The 14186-nt window shown below is 31.4% G+C and overlaps 1 protein-coding gene across 7 annotated transcripts in view; it reads left to right on the top strand.

Moving 5' to 3' along the window:
- LOC124425775 (Down syndrome cell adhesion molecule-like protein Dscam2) overlaps positions 1-14186 on the top strand; it is a 129499-nt gene that overhangs the window by 56566 nt on the left and 58747 nt on the right. For all 7 annotated transcript variants that reach the window (XM_046966634.1, XM_046966631.1, XM_046966636.1 and 4 more), the window contains exon 6: positions 10860-10977. In XM_046966634.1, the coding sequence (XP_046822590.1) occupies positions 10860-10977 (118 nt within the window). The remainder of the gene's footprint in view (positions 1-10859; positions 10978-14186) is intronic.

Here is a 14186-nt window from a genome sequence, read left to right on the forward strand (position 1 = left end):
TCACGAATTTTCTATATTCATATAATAGAATTCTTTCTCTACGGAAGCTTGGCTATTCGAGGGTGTACCATGCGAGTATCAAAGTATTCGTACATATACATATCTTTCAAATATCACGAAACACGCATGAAGGGAGAAAACCATTCGTGTTCCTTTATCAGCAGCGTTCTTATCGAAGAAAAGAGAAATGCTGTAGTACTTCGTTCGTGAACGAAATTCTATTTTAAAAGGAAGAGTTTGAAACGAATAACAGCTTTCAAAATCGAAGACCGAAGGATGAAAGATCTCTTCTATTTCTCTCTTCTTTCCTTTTTTTTTCTTTTTTTTTTTTTTTTTTTTTTTTTCTTTCTTTCTTTTGTCCTTTTCTTTTTCCTATTCCTTTTCTTTTCTTATTACGAGCGACGTTAACTCGTCAACTGTTTCGTTTATGGAAAATTTTTCTATCGTTGTACGAAAAATGAATATGAAAAGAACGAAAATGAAAATTGCAAATAAAGAGGATGAAAAAAAAAGAGAGAGAAGAAAAAAAAACAAAAAAAAAAAAAGAAGAAAAAGAAAAAAACAAAAAATAATAATAGACAAACGTGGGAACCCTACGGCTTTTCTCCAACATTGAATTGCCGTTGAAGCCGACGGCTGAATGCGTATCGATGGGCCGGCCAATTTCAATTAAACGTTTACTTTGCTCGACAGTTCATTCGTTCGATAGTCTGCCAATTATGAGTGAGTTTTGTACATAGAATACGATCGTTGGGAATCAAGGGAGAAACGTTTCGCCGTAGGCGCCTTGTTCTCGTCATAGTACCTATTGTCTCGGTTCTATATCGTCGAGAGAGATCGAGAATCGATCTGCGAATATATATCATTGAAATTTCCCTTTTCCTTTTATACATCTCTTCAATAAATACTTTTTCAACTTGTTATACTTGACGAATTATTTGTTCGTCAATGTTCTACCGTCAATAATTACTTTTCCTTTTTTTCTTTTCTTTTTTTTTTTTTTTTTTTTTTATAAATTGCACACAATTCATTTTTCTAATTAATATCGGCGCGAATGTATAAAGACATTTTATTAAGATTTTTTTTTTTTTTTTTTCTTTTTTTTTTTTTCTTTTTTTTTTTTTCTTATATTTCAAAGGACAAGAAGAATTAACGAGAAGTAGTTTTACAAGAAGAAACTGTAGAAGGTAGAAAATAAAACTCTTCTGAAAGTAGAAGTTCAATGTGCACACGTAACATGGATACATACGTATGCCTACGTACGTTCTTTTACGTATTTTTCGATATAAAAAGCACATGAGAAGATCAACAAGAAAGGCGAGAGAGAGAGAGAGAGAGAGAGAGAGAGAAAAGAGCGTGAAAAATAAAAGCTTCTAGGGTAAGCTTTCTCTGTTACATTCGTGATCTTACATGGCGTTACAAAGTTCCACTTGGCGTACGTTTTCTACGTCCTCTTTCTCTCTCTCTCTCTCTCTCTCTCTCTATCTTTCTCTTTCTTTCTTTTTTTTTTTGCTATTTTTTATCAAACTGCATTCACAGCAACTGCTGCAGAGAGTGAAAAAGCTGGAGTATCATAACGTCGTCGTTTCGATGTCGTATGCGAGAAGCAAATATCGGTTCCGTTATTGTGCTAACGCGATGCTTCACATACCTACTATGAATTCAACGATGAATTTCTCCTGTATCATTCATTTGTTGGCCAGTGTTATACCGTGTTATTCAATATTACTTGATTTTAACTGCCCCATTAATTAAATTACGCTCGATCGTTTGCAACTTCTTTTGTTGCTTCTTTTTTTTCCTTTTTTTCTTTTGTTCGTTTTTTTTTCTTTAAGGCGGCGGAAAGGGGAAGAAAAAAAACAATAGAAAAAAAGCGAGGTTGGACTGGGGAGAGCAGGAGGATGGTTGGTTAACGGGGGGTTTGGGCTGGAAAGGAAGGAACAACGGGGGGGAGAGAACGAATTTATTGAAATACTATGAAATGTTTAGTTTCATGAAAAGAAATGAAAAAAAAAAAAAAAAAAAGAAAAAAAAGGAAAGGATAGAAAAGGAAGCCGGCTAGTACGAAGGGTGGGAGGGAGGCAGAGCGGAAAAAATCCCAACGACTTTGTAGAAATATTCAGTTTAACGCCATGAGAACGACGAATACGGAACGAGACTCGTAAAAGCTCACTAGCGACTGTTTATTCTCGTTGTATATAAACATGAAATTCCAATTAAAATGGAAAACGTGATGGAAAGTCACGCGTTAAGTGTATGTATATGTATGTGTATGTGTGTGTGTGTGTGTGTGTGAGAAAGAGGGAGGGAGAGAACACATGAGTTTCGACCTTCCGAAACGAAAGATCCTTGCTATATTGCAGCATTCTAAAACGTAATTATTCGTCACGATATTCTCATAAAATAACAGTGAAACGTTAGTAAAATAATTATAAACATTGTTATTTTTAATTTCTTCGTAGAAAAAAAAAGATCATACGTTACTCAATTATTTTCCTTAAAAAAATAATTCTCTGTACTTTATTATTTGTTATTATTATTATTATTATTATTATCAATATTATTATTATTATTATCGTCATCATCATCATCATCATCATCATCATCATTATTATTATTATTATTATTATTATTATTATCATGTTTGTTTAAATAATTCCAACCAATCGTTTCATTAACCATTCGTTTACACATTCCAGCGTTTCATATAATCTTAATAAACCGGGGTATTATCATTTATATTATATTCAGATATTGTTACTTTATGTATGTGTGTGTGCGTATGTGTATTTATACATATATATATATATACATATACATATATAATTGTTTTAAGAATTTCCATACTGTTTCATTTGTTTTTAAAATTATTTCCTTTTGTATTCTGATACGTATGTATATCATTTGTTGTATATCAAGTTGAGTTAGATGATTTTCGAACGAATACGAGATGATTCCAATGGCCGAGATAATGAATGATACTATTATTACTTCTTCCCTTTGACATATTCTTTGATCTTTTATTTTCAGTCGATTATATTATTTTATTTTTTTCTATCTCTTTTTTCTCTCTCTCTCTCTCTCTCTTTCTCCCTTTTTGTATTTTTGTTAATACATTTGTATCACTTGTTATTGATATATCTACAAGAGGAGTAATTATTTCGCATTTTATAATATTTTGTAGCACGATATCTGGCCTTTCATGCGGTATCATTTTCTTTTCTTTTTTCTTGTACATACGATCCCGGTATAATTTGTAATTTTCATTTTTAATTATTATCCGTGGTTTATACTTGTATTACGTTGGTCTGTCCGAATTTAAGTTGTATTTTTGCGCTACCTGGCCGGTGAATTATATTTTTTTCCCACATTTTTATTATTATTTCTATTTGTATAATTCATTGTTACTATTAGTTTAAATTCTGTTTATTATATGATCCATCGTTTCTACTATTTGACGACATTTAATGCATACACATATCTACTTTCATATCATTGCATGTAACTGTGTATTATTATTTTTCTAAAATAATAATTGATTAATATGCCTGTACCGTATTACGCGTTGATCTTTTAAATCTATCAATCCACTTTCATCTTTTATTTATTTTTAATTGATTTGCTTATTCATTCCATACACGAACTGTAATCTAATCGCTAATTTGGGATCTATTATTAATTCTTATTATTTCTTCGAGGCCTGTATTAGTTCATTTTATTATTCCAATAGTATACGTTAGAATTAATATTGCAAAAGTATCGATCGTTTTAAATATATCACGTAAATTTCATTTGTTTTTGATTATGGAAGTTAATCAGACTCAGATATTTGCTTTATTTCTCGGTATCTTTTTCATTTTATTTATTTTTTATTTTTTATTTTTCTTTTTTTCTCTTTTTTTTTTTCGTTTTTGTTTACTCTTACGTTTTATTTGACGTCGAAATATTTATATGTTTTCCTTCTGTTATAAAATCTAATAGATCTCGTTATTTAATATTTCGTCAGTATCTCTCCTTTTTTTTTCAGATTCCATTATTTATATAAAATATAATTATTTGCAATGCAATAATATACATTTTCATTTTCATTATACGTTTATGATACTTTCAATAATTTTTAGCAGTCGTTTATTATTATTATTATTATTATTATTATTATTATTATTATTATTATTATTATTATTGCTATTATTATTATTTCTGAAAATATAATATAGACTAAAACGTTATATATGCTTATAAACGAGCGTCAAAGCGGTTTTCGAAAGATTTAACGATCCTCCGGAAGAGGATCAACGGATCAAAAGGGAGCTTCGTTTAATTTACATCATTAATTACTAATCGAGAATCGGTTGATGCGATACGAGACCAGATTGCGAGCATAGAGCTTTTGAGAAATGTTTGAAAAGAAAACGAAAGTGAAAAAGAACAAGAGAGATAAATAGATAGATAGATTTATAGATAGATAGATAGAACGAGAGAGAGAGAGAGAGAGAGAGAGAGAGAGAGAGAGAGAGAGAGAGAGAGAGAAAGAAAGAGTAAATAAAAAAGAGGTAATACATTTCAGGGAATATTTCAGTGTAGTCGAAGGTGGTAATAAAAAGAAAGGAGAAAAGGAGGAAAGAAGAACACAAGGAGAAGGAAGAGATAGAGAATAAGAAGAATAAGAAGAAGGATAGGAAGGGAGGAAGAAGGCCCTTCACTTGAGTCGAGCTAACTAATGATGCTTCTCTTCACATGCCATAGTTACACTTGAGGCTTACGTGAAGCCTCAAACGTGCTTGCAACTACTATAGTAAGAAACTAACAGCAGACTTTGGTCTCTCTCTCTCTCTCTCTCTCTCTCTCCATCTTCGTTATCTCAGCCTTTAGTTTCCCTATTAATTCACGACGAGGCTAGTGTCATATTTTAAGGGAACATCCGTGGCTTACTTTTTTTTTGTCTTTTCTTTCTTTTTTCTCTTGATTTTTTTTTCTCTTCTTTTTTTTTTTTTTTTTAAGTTAATTTCTTGTTTGTTCGTTTTGTCGTTGTCCTTTTATTCGTTCCTCTTACTCATCTTTTCTCCTACTTTCTCTTCTATATTATTTCTTTCTTTTCTTTTCTTTTCTTTTATTTTTCTTTTTTCTTTCATTTCTTTTATCATTACGCGAATTGTGATAACACAGCCACTTTTTGATCGGAACAACGTCACGCGCCAGTTGATAAGCCGGAATAGCTGCCGAGGAATAATTAATATCGAGAAGCTTAGTTCGAGATCCTCGGGCACGGTTTAACCAACGTTACCAATGCTGCCTGGTAATCGTACGACTAAGGTAAACGGAAGCCGTGCGAGGGTTAAATCGTGGCTTAACCGGAAATTAGGATCCAAGAGTGTACTCGATTCTAATGAAGAAAAACGTCTTCTCTTTTAATCGATCGATAGAGATTAATCGATCGATCGATCCGTTTAATGAAAGAGAAAAAAAAAGAAGAAGAAGAAAAAAGGGAAGAGAAAAGAAAAAGAAGAAAAGTTTATACGTTCCCTTTTTTTTTTTTTTTTATTTTGCCAAGACGAATTTTCTTTTTTTTCTTAATTTTTTTTTGTTTTTTTTTTTTCTTTGCGACAGAAGGATCCACTTCGTTAGAATATTTTTGTTCCGATATCATTAAAAAAAAAAAAAAAATAAATAAATAAATAAATAAATAAATAAATAATTAAAAAAGAATAACACGTTGCTACTTGTTCGAATTGTATAATACGTATTTTTCGCCGTAACATTTTTCGAGCTTAATAGATTTCTTTTGAAATTCTTTTAAATCAATGATAATGTTGTTTTTAATTTTTTTTTTTTTTTTTTTTTTAATTTATCGTTCATTCTAAAGTATTCATGCATTCGCCCAGTCGTAGTTTCATAACCACCACCATCATACATCTATCATCGCTATCAGCAACATCGGTGGCTGCCAACGTGGAGATAGAAATTTATGCTAAGTACACTTACGTACTTAATAACTTAATAATGAAGTTTACGAGAAAGGAATTTGATCGTTTGCATGACGACAGCTACTATCTTTCTCTCTTTCTCTATCTCTTAGCGTTTTATTCGCACGATCTGCCGTTTACTAAATTAAGCAAAACCTTGATCTACAGGAGTTTTCAAGAGTAACGAGCGAACTTCCCCAAGTATCTTATATTATCCGTTTCGTAAATCGAAACTTAATTAAAACGTGATATTAATTTTATCAACGGATAAATTTCTTGCATTATCTGATATTCGATTTTTTCAATATTCATGCAAAGAGAATGAATGATTGATTGGTGGTTGGTTGTGGTTTTGGGGTAGAAAAATTTTGTACGGATTTGTGCATTTTTTTTTTTTTTTTTTGAATTTTGTAACGAATGAAAAATAATTCAAGAACTTTCATAACTTCGGTTAGAAATTTGCCAAGGGAAAAAAGTAAGAAGTGAATAAGTCTTAACGTGGATAAATCACGATGTCAATGGAAACGAGCTAAAAGTAGAGTATTTCATTTTACGTTCCTATGTACAGAAATATCTACGCTATATACGTTCTTGAGAAGGACAGTGCGGTAACTTCGTTACGTTACTATCCAGTGCAATGAAAAAGTTATATAGGGGTACGTGCATACATGGAGACAACAATGGAATATAATAATAGAGAAAAATGTGATTCGGGAAAAATCAGGGAAAATCGCGGAAAAGGGCGAATTAAATTTTCCTAACTCTTGCGCGCTCGCTCGTACAACTTTTCGGAACTAACTTTCGGAATTTACACGCGTGTTTCATTTCATTCTGTACTTTTCTTTTTTTTTCCTCTCTCTCTCTCTCTCTCTCTCTCTCTCTCTCTCTCTCTCTCTCTTTATATATATATTTTTTTCTTTTTTTTTTTTTTCTTTCTTTAATATTTCGCTTTTATTCGTTCGTCCTCTGTTCCTTTTTATGTCTGTCATTTTATATCATTTCAAATTCATTCATGATGTTTGAAAAATTTCTCACGAAAAATTTTAATCCGAACGTCTTTCATTAATTATAAATCTTTCGCATAGAATAACAAAATCTCGTAATTATTATTCACGAATGTAATCTGTGCCATTAAATTCTTCGTTAAAAATGTAACAGAACGTTTTTCAACAATCACAGAGAATTGTCATTTATGAAATATATATCGATTATGTTGAATATTTATGGATAAATTATTAGGATTAGATAGATGTGACATATGAAATAAAATAAAATACGTATGTGTACGTTCGGCAATTTTTTTACTTTCGATTGACACTTTTTATTCGATATTTCTTGTTTCTCTGTTTTCTCTCTCTCTCTCTCTCTCTCTCTCTCTCTCTCTCTCTCTCTTTATCTTTTTTCTTTCTTTTTTTTTCTTTTTTTTTTTTTAAATCTTAAACCTACAGTAATACGCTTGCGCATCGATATTTTTATTAGAAAGGAATTTATAGTCGGGAGCTTAATATTCCGTTTTTATCAAAATTTCATATTTCATCGAGCCAACAGGGAAAAGATAAATGTTCAGTATAAGAGAGAGAGAGAGAGAGAGGGAGGGAGTGAAAGAGATAGAGAGGGAAAGTATTCGCGTGTCATTTTGCACGAACGAGCACGCGTTTAATGCGAGCTCATTCGGCCGAACGTTAATTAAGTTTGCGTTAGAGATATGTACTCGTAAAGGAAAAAAAAAAAAAAAAAAAAAAAAAGAAAAAAAAAACAAGAAAAAAGGAAAGAACAAAAAAAAGAAGAGAAAAACACAAAAGAAAAGAAAATTATCCACATTATACCCGTACTTTCCGTTTAAAAGATAACAAATGATCGTTGTATATTCCAAGTAAATTTTCTGCTTGAATTTCTATCTTCCCTATTTTTTTTTTTTTTTTTTTGTTCTTTTCTTCTTTTTTCCTTTTTTTTCTTCGTCGTTCGAGACAAGAAAATTATCGTTATCACCTTTCCTTTTAAGAATTCCACCAAGTGAAAATGTCATTAATGCGATTCAACATTTACGGTGAACGGGACTCACATAATTCCCCATTAAACGTTCGGGATCGATGCTCTTGCTCCATTGAAATCCGCTTTCTATCTCTTTTTATCTCTCCTTCTTCCCTCTCTCTCTCTCTCTCTCTCTCTCTCTCGCTCTCTCTCGCTCTCTTTTTCTTTTTTCTTTCCTTTTTTTTTCTTCCTCTATCCTTCTCTTCCTTCCTTTCTTTCTTTCCTTCCTCAGTCCATCCAGCTTTTCTTCCGGCGTGCTGGCTCCTTCCTTTCATCGGCGAGAGATCCTTTGTCCCTTTTTTTCTCTTCCCCCTTCTTTTTCATTCCCGAGCTATTTATGACACGCCGTGGAAAACATTTCCCGTATATCACGGAACAAACTTACATGAACTCGTCCTAAGGGAAGGAAGGAAGCTTGGTTTGGTTCAAAGGGTGAGAGAAAGGTAGATAAAAAGAAATAAAGAAAGAAAGAAAGAAAGAAAGAAAGAAAGAAAGAAATAAGAAGAAGAGGACGAAAACGAGGAGGAGGGGGAGGGAGGGAGGAGGTGGAGTAAAGGAGGATGCAAGAGAAGACGCTGAGAAATCCTCATGTCTGCTGTATTAAAGAATATCCTCCGAAGGATCTTTGAGGATATTTCCTATCTCTTTTTAGTCCTTTTCTAAATCTCTAGTGACATTATCACTATCAATTTTTTTTTCTTCATCTCTCTCTCTCTCTCTCTCTCTCTCTCTGCTTTTTTTTCTTATCGTACTTTTAATTAACTCTTAACTTGTTAACTTGTACTTGACGAGTGTAAAAAAAAAAAAAAAGAAAAAAAGTTATCTTCGGCAATTTGAATGCAAAATTTTCATTGAAAGTCAAATAATATACGTGAATTTTCGAAAAAAATTTTTAAATATTTTCGAGCGACAATGAAATAAATCATATATATATATATATTTTTTTTTTCGTTTCTTTTCCCTCTTTTTCTTTCTCTTTTTCTTTTTTCTTTTGTTTTATTTCATTGTTACAAAATATTCTAACATTAATCTTAAATATACGAAATGGATTGTTAGTTCTTCATTAAAATTTTAACTCAAATAACAAAAGGTAATTTCCCTTTTTTGTTTTCTTTTTTTTTTGATCTTTTTCTTTTTTTCTTTGTTTTATTTTTTTTGCATGACAAGTATACTCGTCGTTATATACAAAAACTTCTTCGTAATGAGTATACTCGTTATTATAGGGAGCGGGGCGGGAGGAATTGCCATATCTTCACGAGTATATACTTAAATAAATTTGACACAAAATACATTAGTCATTAATGTCAATGATATCGACCGATAAAATTATTGACTTATCAAAAATATCGATTATCATATCGTCATAATTCAATTCAATTTTACAACAATTCCATATGTATCGTGCTCGATACCGAATATATTTATCATAATCTTAATTTTTTACAATGTAGATATATATATATATAAATTTTTTAAAAATAGAATCATACAATTAAAATATTAATATTATCTTTATTTATACTCATATATGTATAATATTTTTTATATGAGTATGGTACGAGTACAAGTATAGAAAAATGATATAAATCATATGCGTGTGTGTGTATATATACATACATAAATATAAATATAAATATATATATATATATTATTATTATTATTTTTATTTTTCTTATTATTCAGTTGAAGTCAAAAATATCAATGACTTTTCGTAGAATTTTTACGTCGAGGAAAAATATTGTACATTTGTCCAACGAGCCCGCAATAAATCATTTCTTCGTAACGTTAATAAAAGAGTTTTGGTGGGTTCGCCTAGGAATCGAATCGATCTTTAATGCGTCGACTGTTCGAGGACGGGCAAAGCAATATTTCTTCTCTTTTCTCTCGTGTCTGTAGCACGGTAGCTCTCAAACTTTCGTCCGAGTCCAATTACTTCTTCTTTATTCCGCCGTTCTACCTACTTGTATGGAATAAATTTTCCGTATATCAAGGGAACAAACTTACATAAACTCATCGCGGAAGGAAAGCGAGCATGCGAGAGAGAGAAAGAGAGAGAAAAGAAGACCTCCTTTCTTCTTACCTCAAGAAGGTTGATGTTAAAATAAGAACGAAGACGCTCTTTAGTTTAGCTCTGCAAATTTACGCAAGTCTTTCTAGTCTTTTCAAGATATTACTATAAGATGGTATATTTACTTTCTTCCTTTTTTTGAAAGATGAATTTTTATAAATTATCTATCATCAATATCGATCTTTGGAAAAGTACGTTCGTTTTTTTTTTCTTTTCTTTTCTTTTCTTTTCATTTTCTTTTTTTTTTTTTTTTTTTGTTTTTTATTTTCTTTTCTATTTATTTGTTTATTCACATACATCGTCGGATAGGGAAAAAAGCTTGATGCATCTTATGGCATATTTATTTTTTCCTCTTTCGAAGATGTATTTTAATAACTTATCGTCGATATCAACCTTTGCGAAAATATTCGTTTTTTTCTTCTTTTCTTTTCTTTTTTTCTTTTTTTTTTTTTTGGTTCACTTGTTTATTTACATACACCGTCGGATAAGAAAAGCTTGATGCATTCTCGTTATGCATTCATATAATCAATTATACAAGATGAACAACGTAAAAGAGAACAGTAGAGTATCTTTAATAATTTTCATAATGGGAATAAGATGTGAAAATACATATTTACGTGTACTCACATATATTTGAAGAGAGAAAAGAAAAAACAAAAATATTAAACAAGACCTGAACTGTCTCGTACGATGTCCTTTATTATTTAAAGTCAGTTGTTCTATTCAATCGTATCTATCTAATATAGTTTGATAATATTATCATGTTATTTGTTTTTCTTTCTTTTGTTGATTTTCAGAACTTCGAGGTTCCATGCCACCTATAATAAACGAGAAGCTGGTTTATAAGTCAGTTAGATTGAAAGACACCGTTGTGATACCTTGTGTGGCATATGCCAATCCAACTCCGACTAACAGGTAAGAGACTGCTTGATAAAAGATCAATGTATTAAGATCTCTGTGTGTGTGTGTGTGTATGTATAATACGTACATAGATATATGTACATGATATTGAGGTTTCCTTTTGAAAAGCGATTCGATCGGTCTTTCTCTCTACTTATCCTTTTTCGTAACAGCAAACGAAATGAGAAAGAGGAGAACCGGATGGGCAGGATTATAGATCGCAGCGAAAACGAGTACTCCAACGAACAATGCACGTCCTTCTGACGCTGACGTTTACGTTCTTTCTCTATTTTGCTTATATTAATGCTAATTTTAAACATTGAGCCGGTTTAAAGGTATTCCCCTATAGAGAATCTACACACGATTGCTAGAAATACGAAAATATTCCGAGTTCATTGACGCGTATTACCGTGTTATATACGAAAAGGCGTGTACGAGAAAGAGAAAGAGAGAGAATCAGAGTAAGAGAATACACTTCGCGTTCGACATGCCGATTTCCTTCGTATCGATAGCTTTCGATATTTGCCGTACATTCAGCATTAAATTCACGAACGTAAGCTTAGAATTGGCTTTGCTCGACGAATTAGCGTACGTTAGTTCGAACGTTTATGAATTAAATGAATATCATTCGGTGAAGGAGATTTATAATTTTTCCAAGTTGCTACGAATTTTTAAAAATACACGCAAATAAATTCGACGATAATAATGACGATGAAATAAATATATATATATATATATATATATATATATATATATATATATATATATATATATATAGAGAGAGAGAGAGAGAGAGAGAGAGAGAAAGATAAGGAATGAAATCTGACGATTGAATAAAATTTCTTGTCATATATATTCGAGTTATAATGTTAGTGGTAGTATATGGGTATACTATATTTCTGATCTTTCATGAGAAAACGTAAGAGGTGAAATAGATGGAGATGGAGGTTTCCTTTTCAAGAAAATATTCTGTTCACGATCGATCGTTATCCGACGATGTCGTTCACCCGTTTGCTCTCTCTTTCTCTCTCTTTCTCTCTTTCTCTCTTTCTCTCGCACACTTTTCGTAACTCGCTTTTCCTTCGGAACATTTTTCCTTCGTTGAAAAAGGAGTAAAAGAAATCATTTTCGCGGAAAAGTGGGGAACGTTGAGCCACCGACACAGTAGCGACCATTAACGAGGCATTACGTGCGATTCCACGCTTTCTCGATTCGCTTCCGACTCGAATGAGAGAGAGACAGAGAAAAAAACGATGAGATAGAACGAGAGAGAGAGAGAGAGAGAAAGATATATATATATATATATATATATATATATATATATATACTGTGAAAAAAATGAGAGAAAAATTTAGCAAAAGAAACTTAAGAGAAGCATTCAACGTAAGAGAAATCGAGATCGAATTGTCATACCGTTTGGTTCATGTGAAAAGAGAAAAATGGAAGAAAGAAAAATGGAGATGAAGTGAGAGAGAAAAGAAGAAAGAAAGTAAATAAATAAACGAGACTGGCGATAGTTTCAAAAAGATGATTTTAAACGCGATTTAAGAGCGATCAATAATCTGTCTTGTTTATAAACAAAGCGTAGATAGAGTTGTTCGTTGTATAATGTACTTTCACGTAATAGTCTTTCTTCTTCCTTCTTCGCATTCGTTTCATCGAATCGTCACGTTTCAACACGTAAATTCGTTCTCATCTGTTATTATATATATATATAAGTGGGCGAATAAAGAAAGATAGATGAAGAAGAAACTGAGAGGGTGGAAAATATGTGATAGAGAAATACAAAGAGAGAAAGAGAGAGAGAGAGAGAGAGAGAGAGATCAAGCAAACGAGAATACTAATGTATCCGACAGTCCATATTACGTTCGTTCGTGGTGAATAGAACGTGCAAACGAAAATACAAATCCACGAGGATGAACTCCCAGAGGAAAATCTTTCCAGAATACTCGACTGAGTGGAGGAGTGTTAGAGGGGGAGATTATCGGAGGGTAAGATATAAGTCCTTGTAGTTTGGCACGATCTTGCGATTATATTTCTCGTTAGTACGAGATAAAATAAAAGAGGAAAAGATAAAAGGAGACGATAGATATAAAGAAAGAAAGAAAAAGTAAGAGAGAATATGATATAATAGCAATACGAAAGATTGAGAAGGAGAAATATAATAGTTTGGGAAAACTCGTTACATATTCGATATTGCGTTATATTGCATTAAATTACGTGACTAGACTCAATTCCTTAACGCAACATATGACATTCGTGAAAGCTAATAAAGATCTTCTGGTTATCTACGAATCAGAATCAACCATCTCCTTCTTCTTCTTCTTCTTCTTCTTCGTTCGTACCTTATATACTTAGTACTCTACTATTACGTTATTTCGACGTTTCGGAATTTACTCTCGTAACTGTTACCGAAGACGGTATTACGTTTTACTCATGTAAAATATATATTTCGAAGAGGCAAAAGGATTCGTAAGTATTCTCAGTTGGTTCATGTCGATCTTCAAATATTTTCGATGGATTTTCTTTTTTTTTGTTTTTTTTTTTGTCAATATAAATTCATTCGTATTGAATTTAAATATATATACATATGTAAATATACATATATATATTTATTTGTATATTTAAAAAATAAACTTTCGAATGCTCGATAACGTCGAGAACGAAATGATTGATTATTTTTTTTTTTCACGATGTAACGATAATTTGATTATTTGAAATAATACAAATGATTCGATTGTGAAAGAGAAGTATGAATAGTTTTTCGTAGCATTTTACTACCATCCCGACTTGTAATAATCCTGTATTTCGATATATTGATAAACGGTAAATGAAAATGGTAGGCGGGAGGATATTCGGGGATGGAGAAAGGAAAAAAGAGAAATCATTTGACCGTATCATTTTTCGATTTTCTTCATAAAACAATTCAAAATGGGAGTGTTGTATTCGTTATTAAAATTTATTTTCCTTTGTGTTGTTCATCTTCATTATCGATAAACTCTATGCTTTTTCTCTGTGCGAGAATAACGATATCAAAATAAATGTAATATTGAAGAGGATATACATATATATATATATATATATATATATATATATATATATATTTTGTAAATACTCTCGTCACGTTTTTCAACGAGAAATAAAATCGTCGTTCATAAAATATTTAGTAAAAACATAGGTATATATATATATATATATATACATATATATGTGTGTGTATCTAT

Source organism: Vespa crabro, chromosome 7 (genome assembly GCF_910589235.1).
Source record: "Vespa crabro chromosome 7, iyVesCrab1.2, whole genome shotgun sequence".
NCBI lineage: Eukaryota > Metazoa > Arthropoda > Insecta > Hymenoptera > Vespidae > Vespa > Vespa crabro.